Here is a 20,582-nt window from a genome sequence, read left to right as displayed (position 1 = left end):
TTGACTGATAGCTTATTGACTGGTAGCTTATTGACTGATAGCCTATTGACTGATAGCTTATTGACTGGTAGCTTATTGACTGGTAGCCTATTGACTGATAGCTTATTGACTGGTAGCTTATTGACTGGTAGTCTATTGACTGATAGCTTATTGACTGATAGCTTATTGACTGGTAGCTTATTGACTGATAGCTTATTGACTGGTAGCTTATTGACTGGTAGTCTATTGACTGATAGCTTATTGACTGATAGCTTATTGACTGGTAGCTTATTGACTGATAGCCTATTGACTGATAGCTTATTGACTGGTAGCTTATTGACTGGTAGCCTATTGACTGATAGCCTATTGACTGATAGCTTATTGACTGGTAGCCTATTGACTGGTAGCTTATTGACTGGTAGCTTATTGACTGGTAGCCTATTGACTGATAGCTTATTGACTGGTAGCTTATTGACTGGTAGCCTATTGACTGATAGCCTATTGACTGGTAGCCTATTGACTGATAGTCTATTGACTGATAGCTTATTGAGTGGTAGCCTATTGACTGGTAGCCTATTGACTGGTAGCCTATTGACTGATAGTCTATTGACTGATAGCTTATTGAGTGGTAGCCTATTGACTGGTAGCCTATTGACTGGTAGCCTATTGACTGATAGTCTATTGACTGATAGCCTATTGACTGGTAGTCTATTGACTGATAGCTTATTGACTGGTAGCTTATTTGCGGAGGCTTTGAAAAAGCATGTCAGTTACTCCAGTGAGTGTAACTGACTCCAGTGAGTGTAACTGATTCCAGTGAGTGTAATTGATTCCAGTGAGTGTAACTGACTCCAGTGAGTGTAACTGACTCCAGTGAGTGTAACTGACTCCAGTGAGTGTAATTGACTCCAGTGAGTGTAACTGATTCCAGTGAGTGTAACTGACTCCATTGAGTGTAATTGACTCCAGTGAGTGTAACTGACTCCAGTGAGTGTAATTGACTCCAGTGAGTGTAACTGACTCCAGTGAGTGTAATTGACTCCAGTGAGTGTAATTGACTCCAGTGAGTGTAACTGACTCCAGTGAGTGTAATTGACTCCAGTGAGTGTAACTGACTCCAGTGAGTGTAACTGACTCCAGTGAGTGTAATTTGCTCAACATTATGAGTTGAGAAATAAAGTTGGCATTATCAGGAATAAGATATTCTCCTCTTTTCCTACTGTAGGTATGTCATTCAAAATTAGTTTATTCTGTTGTTGCTAGAGATATTCATAAAAGCATTTTTTCCACTTTTATTTTAATTAAGAAATATATTTTTGTGGATCCCCTGCAGTACCTCCGCTGACCCCTGGTTGAATACCGCTGGTGTAGACTCAGTTCAACCATATTAAATTGCACTTCACTGTGTTGTTAGGTGTTTCTTCACTAACTCTATTGGATGATGGTCACTCCCACAGCTCCAGTCCCCAGAGTCCTTTGCAAAGAGTGTCCAGGAGCTGACGATAGTTCTACAGAGAACAGGAGACCCAGCCAATCTGAACAGCCTCAGACCACACCTGGAACTACTGGCCAACATCGACCACAACCCAGGTAGACACAGTACAGATCAACCCACACCTTTTAGCTCAGGGCCTGGTGAACCCAGCAGCTTCCCCATGACACTCCCATGAGGTTCAGACCAGGGTTTCCCAACATCTGGCTGCACGTTCCGATTTTTTGCCCAAGCACTACACAGCTGATTCAAATAACCCAAGCTAGATAATGAGTTGGTTATTTGAATCAGCTGGGAAGTCCTAGTTTAGATCATCACCAATTATAGTACTGAACAGAAGAGGTAACATAATAATGCACCATTGTTTCATGTTAGTGGGTGAAAACTGCCTGAAGTGAATACGCTATGACTCACTAGACTTGTAAAGAAATGGACAGACCGGGCCTGTGAGACAGGTGGACAGACCGGGCCTGTGAGACAGGTGGACAGACCAGGCCTGTGAGACAGGTGGACAGACCGGGCCTGTGAGACAGGTGGACAGACCGGGCCTGTGAGACAGGTGGACAGACCGGGCCTGTGAGACAGGTGGACAGACCGGGCCTGTGAGACAGGTGGACAGACCGGGCCTGTGAGACAGGTGGACAGACCGGGCCTGTGAGACAGGTGGACAGACCGGGCCAGTGAGACAGGTGTAGGTATCTGTGGTATATCTTTCTGAGTTTTGCTGGATTGTTTAGAAGCTGCAGACACTATGATATTGTTTAGAAACAAGGAGACAGGGATGTTGATATGGGATGTGTGTTTTGGTGTAGATGCAGCGGCAGCTCCGTGGTGGGAGGAGCTGGAGAGTGTGATGCTGGCGGTGAAGGTGGTCGTTCATGGTCTTGTTGAGTTTATACACAACTTCAGTAGGAAGAGCCATGAGACAGCACAGGTACAGAACCAGACATCACACGTACCCACACGTACGCACACACACACACACACGTACGCACACACACACACGTACACAGACACACACACACACACACGTACGCACACACACACACGTACACAGACACACACACACACGTACCCACACACACATGCACATATGCACACACACACAAGAACACACGCACGTACGCACACACACGTACCCCCACACACACACGTACGCAAACACACACACAAGTACACACACATGTACGCACACACACGTACGCACGCACACACACACAAACACATGCGAATGTACACACATACTCACACACACACACAGAAGCACATGCACGCACACACACATGCACGCAAAATCACACACGCTCATACACACATGCAAATGTAATACAGCTGTTAAATGTACAACAGAGACAATGTGAGAGACATTGATATGTGAGAGATATGTCCTTTATCAAGCACAGTGGTTTTCTATTGTCAGTTACATTGTTCTGTCTGTCTCCTTCCCATGCAGCCGCAGCCCAACAGCAAATATAAGACCAGTATCTGTCGAGACCTCCGGCAGCAGGGTGGCTGTCCCCGAGGATCCAACTGCACCTTCGCACACACACAAGACGAGCTAGAGAAGTGAGGGAGAACACCACCATACTCATATGCATGTGATGCACAGACCAGTTTTTATCAAAGCTTTTATGTGAACAAAACCTTAAATGGACCTACCCTTCTAATTATCTCTGTCTCTCTCTCTGTCCCCCCCTCTCTCCACCCTCTCCATCTCTCCACCCTCTCCCTCCCCCTTTCAAGGAACAGAATGAGAAACAAGAAGATCAGTGGCGTGGGCCGGCCCTTCCTCCTGGCCCAGGGGAGTATGGGTAGTGGTCTGAGTATGGAGAGGGGCGACTCAGGAGAGGAGGCCTGCACTGGGGGCCTGAAGAGCTCAGACAATGAGGGGTCAGGATCCCTAAAGGAGGGGGCCACACCCTCCCAGCTCATGCCCAGGGGAGGGGATATGATGGAGGAGATGAAGAGGGAGAGGTCTGTACTTAACGGATCCACAGGCTCCAGCCGATCCTCATCTGGCTCTATGGAACAGTAAGTAATTCTCTGTCACATTATGATCCTTCTACTGTAATGCTTTATGCTAGCAGCACAGCATTACTTTCACATTCAGTCACTTACTGTATATTCTTATTATTCGTGATGATGACTCATCACTGATGAGTATTAAACGTTCAGGCTGAAAGTGCGACGTTTCAGCTGTCTTTAATGTGTCATCATGTACAATGAGTCATGTTGTTGTCTCTGTAGCTCCCTCCAGTACCGGCGAGCACAACCGTTCCTTCATTTTAACTGGCAGCTTTATTCTGTAGTTTTAGTCAGAATTATCACCTTCCGTGAGAACTATAAAGTAAATGAAAAGACAGTTAAACACACTCTTACAACCTCCTTACCTTATGGGCGACTTATTCGCTTGGTATAACTCTGAAGTGCTTACATTCATAAACAGTTTAGCCTGAGCTATAACAGTATCAGATTAAACACTCTCTCTGTGTCTCTCTTTCTCTGTCCCTTTCTCTGTCTCCCTCAATTTTCAATTTAAGGGCTTAGTTGGCATGGGAAACATGTGTTAACATTGCCAAAGCAAGTGAAATAGATAATAAACAAAAGTGAAATAAACAGTAAAAAATCAACAGTAGACTTACAAAAGTTCCAAAAGAATAAAAACATTGCAAATGTCATATTATGTATATATACAGTGTTCTCTCTGTCTCTCTCCCTCTTTCTGTGTCTCTCTCTTTCAGGAAGTCTATTTCTCCTCCAAAGACACCGGTCAATTCCTCCTCAGCTCCTTCTCCCTATGGCCCAGGGTCTAGACTAGAGTGTGACTCTGCACACCCCAAACAGGCCCAGTACCTAATGATAAGACCCCTTCCTCAGCCCCCTCCCCACCAACCTCAGTCCTCTGAACTGTGTTACCAGGACCCACGACCTCCCTACGACGTGCAGCCCTACCAGCCAGCCAGTGAGTACAGCCATCTAAGAGACATGTAACCGGTGTCTGTCAGACCTGGGTTGAATAGCATTTGTTTTCTTTCAAATACGTTAGCGTTTGATTGAGCCTCCCTGAGTGCCAGAGGGGCGGGGTTTGCACAGACTATTCCATTGGTTCCATTGCTCCAGACAAGCATAGTCAATTGCAGCTAAAGTATTTGAAAACAAATGCCTTTGAATCCAGGTGTGTCCGTTTCACTCTACTCAATCTTTCATCATCTAAATAAGGTATTATGTAGACTCACTGATGATGTCTTCTGTCCCTCTTAAGGTAACTACTACCCCTCTGGGATACACCACCACAAACCCTGTGTGGCTCGCTTCTTCCGTTCCAGCCACGTCCCAGAGTCCTCTCTGCCTCCCTCCATGGCCCCTCTGTACTCAGAGCAGTACCCCTCCTTGCCCCCACCACGGGAGCACGCTGGTCCCTCTCCCTACGGTCCCCCATCGGTCCCCCAGTACGGGCCCCTGGCCCCAGCCCACGGTGGCTACGCTCCCCTGTATGACAGCCGGCATATGTGGAGGCCCCAGCTGTACCACCGAGAGGACGCCAGGAGTAACTCGCTGCCTCCCGAGGTGCTGCACTCCTCTGTGTACCAGCCCCCCCTTCGAGAGAGATACTCCTCCCTGGACAGCCCCTACTGCTCAGCGGGGGAGCACAGAGCAGCACTGCACAGGGTACGGTTACTGTATAGCCTCCTCTGCAAGCACGCAGCACAGTCTTGAACACAACTGGCTTTATCATGTCTTTCTATTCCTCCTGCCTCTCCTTTCCTCCCAATCAGCATAGCAAACTCATTGTCACCCACATATTCTCTTCCTCCTCCTCCGCTTCACCTTCACGTTGCCCTCCTCCGCTTCCCCTCATCGTTGCCCTCCTCCTCCGCTTCACCTTCACGTTGCCCTCCTCCTCTGTTTCCCCTCATCGTTGCCCTCCTCCTCCGTTTCCCCTCATCGTTGCCCTCCTCCTCCGCTTCACCTTCACGTTGCCCTCCTCCGCTGCTTCACCTTCACGTTGCCCTCCTCCTCCGCTTCACCTTCACGTTGCCCTCCTCCTCCGCTTCCCCTCATCGTTGTCCTCCTCCCCTGTTTCCCCTCATCGTTGCCCTCCTCCTCCGCTTCCCCTTCACGTTGCCCTCCTCCCCTGTTTCCCCTCATCGTTGCCCTCCTCCCCTGTTTCCCCTCATCGTTGCCCTCCTCTTCCGCTTCCCCTTCACGTTGCCCTCCTCCTCCGTTTCACCTTCACGTTGCCCTCCTCCGTTTCCTCTCATCGTTACCCTCCTCCTCCGTTTCCTCTCATCGTTGCCCTCCTCCTCCGCTTCCCCTCATCGTTGCCCTCCTCCCCTGTTTCCCCTCATCGTTGCCCTCCTCCTCCGTTTCCCCTCATCGTTGCCCTCCTCCTCCGTTTCCCCTCATTGTTGCCCTCCTCCTCCGTTTCCTCTCATCGTTGCCCTCCTCCTCAGTTTCCCCTCATCGTTACCCTCCTCCTTCGTTTCCTCTCATCGTTGCCCTCCTCCTCTGCTTCACCTTCACGTTGCCCTCCTCCTCCGTTTCCCCTCATCGTTGCCCTCCTCCTCCGTTTCCACTCATCGTTGCCCTCCTCCTCCGTTTCCCCTCATCGTTACCCTCCTCCTCCTCCGTTTCCTCTCATCGTTGCCCTCCTCCTTCGTTTCCCCTCATCGTTGCCCTCCTCCTCCGTTTCCTCTCATCGTTGCCCTCCTCCTCCGCTTCACCTTCATGTTGCCCTCCTCCGTTTCCCCTCATCGTTGCCCTCCTCCTCCGTTTCCCCTCATCGTTGCCCTCCTCCTCTGTTTCCCCTCATCGTTGCCCTCCTCCTCCGCTTCACCTTCACGTTGCCCTCCTCCTCCGTTTCCCCTCATCGTTACCCTCCTCCTCCGTTTCCTCTCATCGTTGCCCTCCTCCTCCGCTTCACCTTCACGTTGCCCTCCTCCTCCGTTTCCCCTCATCGTTGCCCTCCTCCTCCGTTTCCCCTCATCGTTACCCTCCTCCTCCGTTTCCCCTCATCGTTGCCCTCCTCCTCCGTTTCCCCTCATCATTGCCCTCCTCCTCCGTTTCCCCTCATCGTTGCCCTCCTCCTCCGTTTCCCCTCATCGTTGCCCTCCTCCTCCGTTTCCCCTCATCGTTGCCCTCCTCCTCCGTTTCCCCTCATCGTTACCCTCCTCCTTCGTTTCCTCTCATCGTTGCCCTCCTCCTCCGCTTCACCTTCACGTTGCCCTCCTCCTCCGTTTCCCCTCATCGTTGCCCTCCTCCTCCGTTTCCCCTCATCGTTACCCTCCTCCTCCGTTTCCCCTCATCGTTGCCCTCCTCCTCCGTTTCCCCTCATCATTGCCCTCCTCCTCCGCTTCACCTTCACGTTGCCCTCCTCCTCCGTTTCCCCTCATCGTTACCCTCCTGCTTCGTTTCCTCTCATCGTTGCCCTCCTCCTTCGTTTCCCCTCATCGTTGCCCTCCTCCTCCGTTTCCTCTCATCGTTGCCCTCCTCCTCCGCTTCACCTTCACGTTGCCCTCCTCCTCCGTTTCCCCTCATCATTGCCCTCCTCCTCCGTTTCCCCTCATCGTTGCCCTCCTCCTCCGTTTCCCCTCATCGTTGCCCTCCTCCTCCGTTTCCCCTCATCGTTACCCTCCTCCTCCTCCGTTTCCTCTCATCGTTGCCCTCCTCCTTCGTTTCCCCTCATCGTTGCCCTCCTCCTCCGTTTCCTCTCATCGTTGCCCTCCTCCTCCGCTTCACCTTCACGTTGCCCTCCTCCTCCGTTTCCCCTCATCGTTGCCCTCTTCCTCCGTTTCCCCTCATCGTTGCCCTCCTCCTCTGTTTCCCCTCATCGTTGCCCTCCTCCTCCGCTTCACCTTCACGTTGCCCTCCTCCTCCGTTTCCCCTCATCGTTACCCTCCTCCTCCGTTTCCTCTCATCGTTGCCCTCCTCCTCCGCTTCACCTTCACGTTGCCCTCCTCCTCCGTTTCCCCTCATCGTTGCCCTCCTCCTCCGTTTCCCCTCATCGTTACCCTCCTCCTCCGTTTCCCCTCATCGTTGCCCTCCTCCTCCGTTTCCCCTCATCATTGCCCTCCTCCTCCGTTTCCCCTCATCGTTGCCCTCCTCCTCCGTTTCCCCTCATCGTTGCCCTCCTCCTCCGTTTCCCCTCATCGTTGCCCTCCTCCTCCGTTTCCCCTCATCGTTACCCTCCTCCTCCGTTTCCTCTCATCGTTGCCCTCCTCCTCCGCTTCACCTTCACGTTGCCCTCCTCCTCCGTTTCCCCTCATCGTTGCCCTCCTCCTCCGTTTCCCCTCATCGTTACCCTCCTCCTCCGTTTCCCCTCATCGTTGCCCTCCTCCTCCGTTTCCCCTCATCATTGCCCTCCTCCTCCGTTTCCCCTCATCGTTGCCCTCCTCCTCCGTTTCCCCTCATCGTTGCCCTCCTCCTCCGTTTCCCCTCATCATTGCCCTCCTCCTCCGCTTCACCTTCACGTTGCCCTCCTCCTCCGTTTCCCCTCATCGTTACCCTCCTCCTTCGTTTCCTCTCATCGTTGCCCTCCTCCTTCGTTTCCCCTCATCGTTGCCCTCCTCCTCCGTTTCCTCTCATCGTTGCCCTCCTCCTCCGCTTCACCTTCACGTTGCCCTCCTCCTCCGTTTCCCCTCATCATTGCCCTCCTCCTCCGTTTCCCCTCATCGTTGCCCTCCTCCTCCGTTTCCCCTCATCGTTGCCCTCCTCCTCCGTTTCCCCTCATCGTTGCCCTCCTCCTCCGTTTCCCCTCATCGTTGCCCTCCTCCTCCGTTTCCCCTCATCATTGCCCTCCTCCTCCGTTTCCCCTCATCGTTGCCCTCCTCCTCCGTTTCCCCTCATCGTTGCCCTCCTCCTCCGTTTCCCCTCATCGTTGCCCTCCTCCTCCGTTTCCCCTCATCGTTGCCCTCCTCCTCCGTTTCCTCTCATCGTTGCCCTCCTCCTCCGTTTCCTCTCATCGTTACCCTCCTCCTCCTCCGTTTCCCCTCATCGTTACCCTCCTCCTCCTCCGTTTCCCCTCATCGTTACCCTCCTCCTCCTCCGTTTCCCCTCATCGTTACCCTCCTCCTCCGTTTCCCCTCATCGTTGCCCTCCTCCTCCGTTTCCCCTCATCGTTACCCTCCTCCTCCTCCGTTTCCTCTCATCGTTGCCCTCCTCCTCCTCCGTTTCCCCTCATCGTTACCCTCCTCCTCCTCCGTTTCCTCTCATCGTTACCCTCCTCCTCCTCCGTTTCCCCTCATCGTTACCCTCCTCCTCCGTTTCCCCTCATCTTTACCCTCCTCCTCCGTTTCCCCTCATCGTTGCCCTCCTCCTCCGTTTCCCCTCATCATTGCCCTCCTCCTCCGCTTCACCTTCACGTTGCCCTCCTCCTCCGTTTCCCCTCATCGTTACCCTCCTCCTTCGTTTCCTCTCATCGTTGCCCTCCTCCTTCGTTTCCCCTCATCGTTGCCCTCCTCCTCCGTTTCCTCTCATCGTTGCCCTCCTCCTCCGCTTCACCTTCACGTTGCCCTCCTCCTCCGTTTCCCCTCATCATTGCCCTCCTCCTCCGTTTCCCCTCATCGTTGCCCTCCTCCTCCGTTTCCCCTCATCGTTGCCCTCCTCCTCCGTTTCCCCTCATCGTTGCCCTCCTCCTCCGTTTCCCCTCATCGTTGCCCTCCTCCTCCGTTTCCCCTCATCATTGCCCTCCTCCTCCGTTTCCCCTCATCGTTGCCCTCCTCCTCCGTTTCCCCTCATCGTTGCCCTCCTCCTCCGTTTCCCCTCATCGTTGCCCTCCTCCTCCGTTTCCCCTCATCGTTGCCCTCCTCCTCCGTTTCCTCTCATCGTTGCCCTCCTCCTCCGTTTCCTCTCATCGTTACCCTCCTCCTCCTCCGTTTCCCCTCATCGTTACCCTCCTCCTCCTCCGTTTCCCCTCATCGTTACCCTCCTCCTCCTCCGTTTCCCCTCATCGTTACCCTCCTCCTCCGTTTCCCCTCATCGTTGCCCTCCTCCTCCGTTTCCCCTCATCGTTACCCTCCTCCTCCTCCGTTTCCTCTCATCGTTGCCCTCCTCCTCCTCCGTTTCCCCTCATCGTTACCCTCCTCCTCCTCCGTTTCCTCTCATCGTTACCCTCCTCCTCCTCCGTTTCCCCTCATCGTTACCCTCCTCCTCCTCCGTTTCCCCTCATCGTTGCCCTCCTCCTCCGTTTCCCCTCGTCGTTGCCCTCCTCCTCCGTTTCCCCTCATCGTTACCCTCCTCCTCCTCCGTTTCCTCTCATCGTTGCCCTCCTCCTTCGTTTCCCCTCATCGTTGCCCTCCTCCTCCGTTTCCTCTCATCGTTGCCCTCCTCCTCCGCTTCACCTTCACGTTGCCCTCCTCCTCCGTTTCCCCTCATCGTTGCCCTCCTCCTCCGTTTCCCCTCATCGTTGCCCTCCTCCTCTGTTTCCCCTCATCGTTGCCCTCCTCCTCCGCTTCACCTTCACGTTGCCCTCCTCCTCCGTTTCCCCTCATCGTTACCCTCCTCCTCCGTTTCCTCTCATCGTTGCCCTCCTCCTCCGCTTCACCTTCACGTTGCCCTCCTCCTCCGTTTCCCCTCATCGTTGCCCTCCTCCTCTGTTTCCCCTCATCGTTACCCTCCTCCTCCGTTTCCCCTCATCGTTGCCCTCCTCCTCCGTTTCCCCTCATCATTGCCCTCCTCCTCCGTTTCCCCTCATCGTTGCCCTCCTCCTCCGTTTCCCCTCATCGTTGCCCTCCTCCTCCGTTTCCCCTCATCGTTGCCCTCCTCCTCCGTTTCCCCTCATCGTTACCCTCCTCCTTCGTTTCCTCTCATCGTTGCCCTCCTCCTCCGCTTCACCTTCACGTTGCCCTCCTCCTCCGTTTCCCCTCATCGTTGCCCTCCTCCTCCGTTTCCCCTCATCGTTACCCTCCTCCTCCGTTTCCCCTCATCGTTGCCCTCCTCCTCCGTTTCCCCTCATCATTGCCCTCCTCCTCCGCTTCACCTTCACGTTGCCCTCCTCCTCCGTTTCCCCTCATCGTTACCCTCCTCCTTCGTTTCCCCTCATCGTTGCCCTCCTCCTCCGTTTCCTCTCATCGTTGCCCTCCTCCTCCGTTTCCTCTCATCGTTACCCTCCTCCTCCTCCGTTTCCCCTCATCGTTACCCTCCTCCTCCTCCGTTTCCCCTCATCGTTACCCTCCTCCTCCTCCGTTTCCCCTCATCGTTACCCTCCTCCTCCGTTTCCTCTCATCGTTGCCCTCCTCCTCAGTTTCCCCTCATCGTTACCCTCCTCCTTCGTTTCCTCTCATTAATGCCCTCCTCCTCCGCTTCACCTTCACGTTGCCCTCCTCCTCCGTTTCCCCTCATCGTTGCCCTCCTCCTCCGTTTCCCCTCATCATTGCCCTCTTCCGTTTCCTCTCATCGTTGCCCTCCTCCTCCGTTTCCTCTCATCGTTACCCTCCTCCTCCTCCGTTTCCCCTCATCGTTACCCTCCTCCTCCTCCGTTTCCCCTCATCGTTACCCTCCTCCTCCTCCGTTTCCCCTCATCGTTGCCCTCCTCCTCCGTTTCGCCTCATCGTTGCCCTCCTCCTCCGTTTCCCCTCATCGTTGCCCTCCTCCCCTGTTTCCCCTCATCGTTGCCCTCCTCCCCTGTTTCCCCTCATCGTTGCCCTCCTCCTCCGTTTCCCCTCATCGTTGCCCTCCTCCTCCGTTTCGCCTCATCGTTGCCCTCCTCCTCTGTTTCGCCTCATCGTTGCCCTCCTCCTCCGTTTCCCCTCATCGTTACCCTCCTCCTCCTCCTATTGAAGGCTATGATTAATGTTGTTGTAGATGGTTAGTGTACATGGGGGAGATCTCAGCCAACTCTAACCCCTGCTCTCTCTCCATCTCTCTCTCTCAATTCAATTTCAATTTAAGGGCTTTATTGGCATGGGAAAAATATGTTAATATTGCCAAAGCAAGTGAAGTAGATAATAAACAAAAATACAATAAAAATGAACAGTAAACATTACACTCACAGAAGTTCCAAAAGAATAAAGACATTTCAAATGTCATATTATGTCTATATACAGTGTTCTCCCTCTCTCCTCCTCCCTCTCCCTCTCTCCTCCTCCCTCTCCCCTCTCCCTCTCTCCTCCTCCCTCTCCCTCTCTCCTCCCCCCTCTCCCTCTCTCCTCCTCCCTCTCCCTCTCTCCTCCTCCCTCTCCCTCTCTCCTCCTCCCTCTCCCTCTCTCCTCCTCCCTCTCCCTCTCTCCTCCCCTCTCCCTCTCTCCTCCTCCCTCTCCCTCTCTCCTCCTCCCTCTCCCTCTCTCCTCCTCCCTCTCCCTCTCTCTCCTCCCTCTCTCCTCCTCCCTCTCTCTCTCTCCTCCTCCCTCTCCCTCTCTCCTCCTCCCTCTCTCCTCCTCCCTCTCCCTCTCTCCTCCTCCTTCTCCCTCTCTCCTCCTCCCTCTCCCTCTCTCCTCCTCTCTCTCCCTCTCTCCTCCTCCCTCTCCCTCTCTCCTCCTCTCTCTACCTCTCTCCTCCTCCCTCTCCCTCTCTCCTCCTCCCTCTCCCTCTCTCCTCCTCTCTCTCCCTCTCTCCTCCTCCCTCTCCCTCTCTCCTCCTCCCTCTCCCTCTCTCCTCCTCTCTCTCCCTCTCTCCTCCTCCCTCTCCCTCTCCCCTCCTCCTTCTCCCTCTCCAGAACTCTTATGGGCGTTTTCCTCTTGGATGCGAGGATCTGTTCAGGCGGAAACAGGAGCAGTGGGCACACCATCACCACGGCAACGTGAACAGGCCCTCCCAGTCCTCCCCCGTCTTCACCGTAGACTTTGGTGCAGAGGTACGTAGGCCTGCATGTACACAGAGTGTGTTTGTACATCCGTTGTGAGTCACGACCATAGAACGAGAGAGAGAGAGAGGGAGAGAGAGGGACAGGGAGAGAGACGGACAGGGAGAGAGACAGACGGACAGGGAGAGAGGCAGAGGGGGAGAGGTTAGAGAGGGGAAGAGGGAGAGAGGGAGAGAGACGGACAGGGAAAGACAGACAGGGAGAGAAGGAGAGAGAGAGAGAGGGAGAGAGACGGACAGGGAGAGAGACGAACAGGGAGAGAAGGAGAGGGGGAGAGGTTAGAGAGAGAGAGAGAGAGGGAGAGAGACGGACAGGGAGAGAGACGGACAGGGAGAGAGGGAGAGAGACGGAGAGAGGGAGAGAGACGGACAGGAAGCGAGAGGAAGAGACGGACAGGGTGAGAGAGGACCCAGAGAAACCTGTCCAACCAAAAACATAGAGAACCGGAAAACCTGAGTCTCTGCCTTAACTATGGTGAATCACTAAAATAATACAGAAATACACTACGGAAAAAGAAGGAACAGCACGTCAGAAATCAGCTCAATGTAATTGAAGAATCCATAGACTCTAACCACTTCTGGGAAAATTGGAAAACACTAAACAAACAACAACATGAAGAATTATCTATCCAAAATGGAGATGGGTAAACCACTTCTCCAATCTTTTGGCTCTATAACAAAGAATAAAGAGCAAAAACATATACAGGATCAAATACAAATCTTACAATCAACTATTAAGGACTACCAGAACCCACTGGATTCTCCAATTACCTTGAATGAGCTACAGGACAAAATAAAACCCCTCCAACCCAAAAAGGCCTGTGGTGTTGATGGTATCCTCAATGAAATTATAAAATATACAGACAACAAATTCCAATTGGCTATACTTAAACTCTTTAACATCATCCTTAGCTCTGGCATCTTCCCCAATATGTGGAACCAAGGACTGATTACACCAATCCACAAAAGTGGAGACAAATTTGACCCCAATAACTACCGTGGGATATGCGTCAACAGCAACCTTGGGAAAATCCTCTGCATTATCATTAACAGCAGACTCGTACATTTCCTCAATGAAAACAATGTACTGAGCAAATGTCAAATTGGCTTTTTACTAATTACCTTACAACAGACCATGTATTCACCCTGCACACCCTAATTGACAACCAAACAAACCAAAACAAAGGCAAAATCTTCTCATGCTTTGTTGATTTCAAAAAAGCCTTTGACTCAATTTGGCATGACGGTCTGCTACACAAATTGATGGAAAGTGGTGTTGGGGGTAAAACATACGACATTATAAAATCCATGTACACAAACAACAAGTGTGCAGTTAAAATAGGCAAAAAAACACATGGGGTGAGACATGGATGCAGTTTAAGCCCCACACTCTTCAACTTATATATCAACAAATTGGCGCAGGCACTAGAAAAGTCTGCAGCTCCCGGCCTCAACCTACTAGGATCTGAAGTCAAATGTCTACTGTTTGCTGATGATCTGGTGCTTCCAACCAAGGAGGGCCTACAGCAGCACCTAGATATTCTGCACAGATTCTGTCAGACCTGGGCCGTGACAGTAAATCTCAGTAAGACAAAAATAATGGTGTTCCAATAAAGGTCCAGTTGCCAGGACCACAAATACAAATTCCATCTAGACACTGTTGCCCTAGAGCACACAAAAAACTATGCATACCTTGGCCTAAACATCAGCGCCACAGGTAACTTCCACAAAGCTGTGAACGATCTGAGAGACAAGGCAAGAAGGGCATTCTATGCCATCAAAAGGAACATAAAATTCAACATACTAATTAAGATCTGTCTAAAAAATACTTGAATCAGTCATAGAACCCATTGCCCTTTATGGTTGTGAGGTCTGGGGTCCGCTCACCAACCAAGATTTCACAAAATGGGACAAACACCAAATTGAGACTCAGCATGCAGAATTCTGCAAAAATATCCTCCGTGTACAACGTAGAACACCAAATAATGCATGAAGAGCAGAATTAGGCCGATACCCACTAATGATCAAAATCCAGAAAAGAGCCGATAAATTCTACAACCACCTAAAAGGAAGCGATTCCCAAACCTTCCATAACAAAGCCATCACCTACAGAGAGATGAACCTGGAGAAGAGTCCCCTAAGATAGCTGGTCCTGGGGCTCTGTTCACAAACACAAACACACCCCACAGAGCCCCAGGACAGCAGCACAATTAGACTCAACCAAATCATGAGAAAACAAAAAGATAATTAATTGACACATTGGAAAGAATGAACAAAAAAACAGAGCAAACTAGAATGCTATTTGGCCCTAAACAGAGAGTACACAGTGGCAGAATACCTGACCACAGTGACTGACCCAAACTTAAGGAAAGCTTTGACTATGTACAGACTCAGTGAGCATAGCCTTGCTATTGAGAAAGGCCGCCTTCAGCAGACATGGCTCTCAAGAGAAGACAGGCTATGTGCTCACTGCCCACAAAATGAGGTGGAAACTGAGCTGCACTTCCTAACCTCCTGCCCAATGTATGACCATATTAGAGACACATATTTCCCTCAGATTACACAGATTCACAAAGAATTCGAAAACAAACCCATTTTTGATAAACTCCCATATCTACTGGGTGAAATACCAGTGTGACGTCACAGCAGCAAGATTTGTGACCTGTTGCAACAAGAAAAGGGCAACCAGTGAAGAACAAACACCATTGTAAATACAACCCATATTTATGCTTATTTATTTTCCCTTGTGTGCTTTAGCCATTTGTCTTTGTTACAACACTGTATATATACATAATGACATTTGTAATGTCTTTATTGTTTTGAAACTTCTGTATGTGTAATGTTTACTGTTATTTTTATTGTTTATTTCACTTTTATATATTATCTACCTCACTTGCTTTTGCAATGTTAACACGTTTCCCATGCCAATAAAGCCCCTTGAATTGAGAGGAAGAGACGGACAGGGAGAGAGAGGGAGAGGCGGACAGGGAGAGAGAGGGAGAGGCGGACAGGGAGAGAGAGGGAGAGACGGACAGGGAGAGAGAGGGAGAGGCGGACAGGGAGAGAGAGGGAGAGGCGGACAGGGAGAGAGAGGGAGAGGCGGACAGGGAGAGAGAGGGAGAGGCGGACAGGGAGAGAGAGGGAGAGGCGGACAGGGAGAGAGAGACAGGGAGAGATAGGGAGAGGGAAACAGGGAGAAAGAGGGAGAGACGGACAGGGAGAGAGAGGGAGAGGCGGACAGGGAGAGACAGACAGGGAGAGAGACAGGGAGAGGCGGACATGGAGAGAGACAGGGAGAGGCGGACAGGGAGAGAGACAGGGAGAGGGAAACAGGGAGAGAGAGGGAGAGACGGACAGGGAGAGAGAGGAAGAGACGGACAGGGAGAGAGAGAGAGAGACGGACAGGGAGAGAAAGGGAGAGACAGAGAGAAAGAAAGACAGACAGAGAGAAAGAGAGACGACGGACAGGGAGAGAGAGAGAGAGAGAGAGACGGACAGGGAGAGAAAGACAGAGAGAAAGAGAGAGAAAGACAGACAGAGAGAAAGAGAGACGGACAGGGAGAGAAAGACAGAGACGAACAGGGAGAGAAAGACAGAGAAAAAGAGACGAACAGGGAGATAAAGACAGAGAGAAAGAGAGACGAACAGGGAGAGAAAGACAGAGAGAAAGAGAGACGAACAGGGAGAGACAGACAGGGAGAGACAGACAGGGAGAGAGAGACGGACAGGGAGAGAAAGACAGAGAGAAAGAGAGAGAGAAAGACAGAGAGAGAAAGAGAGACGAACAGGGAGAGAAAGACAGAGAGAATGAGAGACCGGGAGAGAAAGAGAACGTTTGTGTATAGCACAAGTATAAAAGGCATACTGTAATCAGTTTTCTCCACTCTGTTGCCCCATGAAATCAAGGTAAAGAATGCTGACGTATACTGTATATGTTGTTTGTGTGTGTTTTTGATTCTGGCCCAAAAGCTGTGTTGAAACCAAAGCTATTTTAGACTGTGACTGTTGCTTGGCAACTGGTAGCTAGCTACATTATAGAGTCGCAGTTTGTGTTTGGGAGTCCTCATAACTCTCTCCCCCCTTATTCTCTCTGTCCCCATCCCTCCATTATTTTCCCTCCTCCCTCTCTTGTCTCTCTCTCAATTTCAATTCAATTTAATTTAAGGGCTTTATTGTCTTGGGAAATGTATGTTTACATTGCCAAAGCAAGTGAAATAAACAAAAGTGAAATTAACAATAAAAAATGTACAGTAAACATTACACCTACAAAAGTTCCAAAAGAATAAAGACATTTCAAATGTGTCTCTCTCTCTCTCTTTCCCTCTCTCTCTCGTTCTTTCTTTCTTTCTTTCTTTCTTTCTTTCTTTCTCTCTCTCTAGCATGATGACGGTGGTGGTGGTCAGTGTATGAACTGTAAGTTCCGTGGAGAGGAGAATCTGTCCCACTACTCTCCCTGGTCCTGTGGAACCATCAGTACCTGCATCAGCCCCTTTGAACCAGAGCATCACAAGGCCTCAGCTCACTCCCGCTCCGAAAACTTAGTGGGTCTCACAACATGCCTTCTTAATTCAACCAAACAGCCACACAGACACATATAGATCCTACAGAACATAACAATATAGTCTAGCATCACATGACAAATTAGGCAATTACTGTGACATTATCTACACTAACAAAAATACACTAAAATGTCATGTTTTCTACTAATACTTTGTCTTTCAGGAAGTAGACAATGGTGAAAGGACGCGGTGGCTACACACGTTTGAGCCCTACCGCCGTCTGAAAGACGAGGACCCCAGCATACCGTTTGAAACCTACCGCCGTCTGAAAGACGAGGACCCCAGCATACCGTTTGAGCCCTACTGCCGTCTGAAAGACGAGGACCCCAGCATACCGTTTGAGCCCTACCGCCGTCTGAAAGACGAGGACCCCAGCATACCGTTTGAAACCTACCGCCGTCTGAAAGACGAGGACCCCAGCATACCGTTTGAGCCCTACTGCCGTCTGAAAGACGAGGACCCCAGCATACCGTTTGAGCCCTACCGCCGTCTGAAAGACGAGGACCCCAGCATACCGTTTGAAACCTACCGCCGTCTGAAAGACGACCCCAGCATACCGTTTGAGCCCTACCGCCGTCTGAAAGACGACCCCAGCATACCGTTTGAAACCTACCGCCGTCTGAAAGACGAGGACCCCAGCATACCGTTTGAGCCCTACCGCCGTCTGAAAGACGAGGACCCCAGCATACCGTTTGAGCCCTACCGCCGTCTGAAAGACAAGGACCCCAGCATACCATTTGGAGAGGGGCCCATCATACCGTTTGGAGAAGGGCCTATCATCTCCAAATGGGGGGCGATATCCCGCGCCTCCCGTACAGGATACCACACCACCGACCCGGTCCAGGCCACAGCCTGCCAGGGAAGCAACAGCACCATCCCCATCAACTTCAGAGGTGAGGAGGGGATGGGGGAGGAAATGGGGGGTTGGAGTTCAAATGTAAAGGAATAAGATATTATACCTCTCTTGTAATGTTTTATATATCCTATCTATGACTTGTTATGTCTCTGATTTACTGTGAAATGACAGCAGAAGAAAAAACTTAAGATGTTCAACCAACAGAATTGTTATTTCCTAGTTCATTTTCTCTTTCAAATATGCTAGTTTTAGGACCAGCTGCTAGTCTAGCACAGAGCAGAATCCTCTTAACATGTATTTTAGGACCGGCTGCTAGGCTAGCACAGAGCAGAATCCTCTTAACATGTGTTTTAGGACCAGCTGCTAGTCTAGCACAGAGCAGAATCCTCTTAACACGTGTTTTAGGACCAGCTGCTAGTCTAGCACAGAGCAGAATCCTCTTAACATGTGTTTTAGGACCGGCTGCTTGGCTAGCACAGAACAGAATCCTCTTAACATGTGTTTTAGGACTGGCTGCTTGGCTAGCACAGAGCAGAATCCTCTTAACATGTATTTTAGGACCGGTTGCTAGGCTAGCACAGAGCAGAATCCTCTTAACCTGTGTTTTAGGACCAGCTGCTAGTCTAGCACAGAGCAGAATCCTCTTAACATGTATTTTAGGACTGGCTGCTTGGCTAGCACAGAGCAGAATCCTCTCAACATGTATTTTAGGACCGGCTGCTAGGCTAGCACAGAGCGGAATCCTCTCAACATGTGTTTTAGGACTGGCTGCTTGGCTAGCACAGAACAGAATCCTCTTAACATGTATTTTAGGACCGGCTGCTAGTCTAGCACAGAGCAGAATCCTCTCAACATGTATTTTAGGACCGGCTGCTAGGCTAGCACAGAGCAGAATCCCCTCAACATGTATTTTAGGACCGGCTGCTAGGCTAGCACAGAGCAGAATCCCCTCAACATGTATTTTAGGACCGGCTGCTAGGCTAGCACAGAGCAGAATCCTCTCAACATGTGGGGAGATTGGAGCGTGAATATAAATGAAAGTTTTCTTTCATCTCCAGGCCAGTCTCTGAATGCAACCAGCTCTCAGCAGAGCCGTGGTTCACTGCAGCCAGCGCTCCCAGGCATTCACTTAAGCATAGTGTTGACAAGGTGGGAAAATGTATTGTAATAGTTTTGCTCAATGTTGTTACTGTAAATCTATGGTTCTAACAGATTATGGTCCACACATCGGCCATGGGAACTACAGGTGGAGCTCCGGGGGGTCTGACTCTTCCAGCCACTCCAGTTTCCTAGAGGGGTACAGTATGGATTCTATGCTATATACTACTATATAATACTATACAATACTATACTATATAATACTATTTAATACTATAAAATATGATATAATACTATAATACAATATAATACTATACTATATAATGCTATACTATAAAATACTATATACTACTATATAATACTATACTATATACCATGTAGAGCCATCCCATCCCCCCTTTCTCTCTTCACGCTAAACAAAGGCATTGTCCTGTTTTCTTTTTTATCTTGTCATTTTTATCTTGTCTTTCTTATCTTGTCTTTCTTATCTCATCTTTTTATCTTGTCTTTTTTATCTTGTCTTTCTACTTCGAGGTCCTATTGTATGTATGCAGCTGAGAATTTGCTTGCTCATCATGACTGTGTTGGAAGTGTTGTTTTCAACCTCTCCTCTCCACTCCTCCTCTTCTCTCTCCTCTCCCCTTCTCTTTCCCCTCTCCTCTCCACTCCTCCTCTTCTCTTTCCTATCCACTCCTCCTCTTCTCTCTCCTCTCCCCTTCTCTTTCCTCTCCCCTTCTCTCTCCTCTCCCCTTCTCTCTCCTCTACACTCCTCCTCTTCTCTCTCCTCTCCCCTTCTCTCTCCTCTTCACTCCTCCTCTTCTCTCTCCTCTCCACTCCACTCCTCTTCTCTCCACTCCTCCTCTTCTCTCTCCTCTCCACTCCTCCTCTTCTCTTCTCTCTCATCTCCACTCCTCCTCTTCTCTCTCCTCTCCCCTTCTCTCTCCTCTTCACTCCTCCTCTCCACTCCACTCCTCTTCTCTCCACTCCTCCTCTTCTCTCTCCTCTTCACTCCTCCTCTTCTCTTCTCTCTCCTCTCCACTCCTCCTCTCCTCCTCTCCACTCCTCCTCTCCTCTCCACTCCTCCTCTTCTCTTCTCTCTCCTCTCCACTCCTCCCCTTCTCTCTCCTCTCCACTCCTCCCCTTCTCTCTCCTCTCCACTCCTCCTCTTCTCTCTCCTCTCCACTCCTCCTCTTCTCTTCTCTCTCCTCTCCACTCCTCCTCTTCTCTCCCCTCTTTCATTGTATTGCAGTCAGTTCTCTCCTCAGACTAAACATAGAGCATCTCTCAGGTCTGTCGTTGCTTGCTGCTCACGTTCTCTTCTGTAACCCCCTGACTCTGACTAACAGTCTCTCTGTAGCTTTGATTGGAGAGGGGAATCTAGTCCTCTGTTCTGTACTCCACAAGTCTCTCATTCTGCTGTCAGTACATCAGCTATTTACATCATTTCAGTCAAAATACACGTGATAACAGTACAGTACAATACAATGCAGTACCATACAGTACAAAGCCACTGTTTTACAGTAATGTTGCATATCTGAAGCCGCACATACAATGAAGATATTGTAGATAATCTTAAATTGCCACCATTCCTGTATGTCAACAGTGAACAGCTAGCCGCCCTTCGGCGGTCCTTCAGCAGTGGAGAGAAGGCTGGTGCAGGAGACATGCTGCAGACTGACTACTGTAAAGACACGACAGAGCATCAACTGGACAGAGACGTAGAACTGGAGCTGTCTGTACTAGACGTTGTCCCGCAGGACAACAGTCAACAGTCTGAGGTGCAGTGACGTCTCTCTGTGTC

General features: G+C 50.7%; 1 protein-coding gene across 3 annotated transcripts in view; it reads left to right on the top strand.

The window, feature by feature from the left end:
- LOC110536789 (roquin-2) overlaps positions 1-20,582 on the top strand; it is a 43,778-nt gene that overhangs the window by 18,835 nt on the left and 4,361 nt on the right. For all 3 annotated transcript variants that reach the window (XM_036936958.1, XM_036936956.1, XM_036936957.1), the window contains exons 7-17: positions 1,437-1,569; positions 2,284-2,405; positions 2,925-3,037; positions 3,215-3,502; positions 4,213-4,433; positions 4,734-5,140; positions 12,123-12,260; positions 16,648-16,809; positions 16,991-17,720; positions 18,896-18,980; positions 20,385-20,559. In XM_036936958.1, coding sequence (XP_036792853.1) covers positions 1,437-1,569; positions 2,284-2,405; positions 2,925-3,037; positions 3,215-3,502; positions 4,213-4,433; positions 4,734-5,140; positions 12,123-12,260; positions 16,648-16,809; positions 16,991-17,720; positions 18,896-18,980; positions 20,385-20,559 — 2,574 coding nt within the window. The remainder of the gene's footprint in view (positions 1-1,436; positions 1,570-2,283; positions 2,406-2,924; positions 3,038-3,214; positions 3,503-4,212; positions 4,434-4,733; positions 5,141-12,122; positions 12,261-16,647; positions 16,810-16,990; positions 17,721-18,895; positions 18,981-20,384; positions 20,560-20,582) is intronic.

The sequence above is a fragment of the Oncorhynchus mykiss genome, chromosome 12, assembly GCF_013265735.2.
Source record: "Oncorhynchus mykiss isolate Arlee chromosome 12, USDA_OmykA_1.1, whole genome shotgun sequence".
Classification (NCBI taxonomy): domain Eukaryota; kingdom Metazoa; phylum Chordata; class Actinopteri; order Salmoniformes; family Salmonidae; genus Oncorhynchus; species Oncorhynchus mykiss.
Note: the sequence above shows the minus strand (reverse complement) of the source record. Positions and strands in the feature narration are given on the sequence as shown.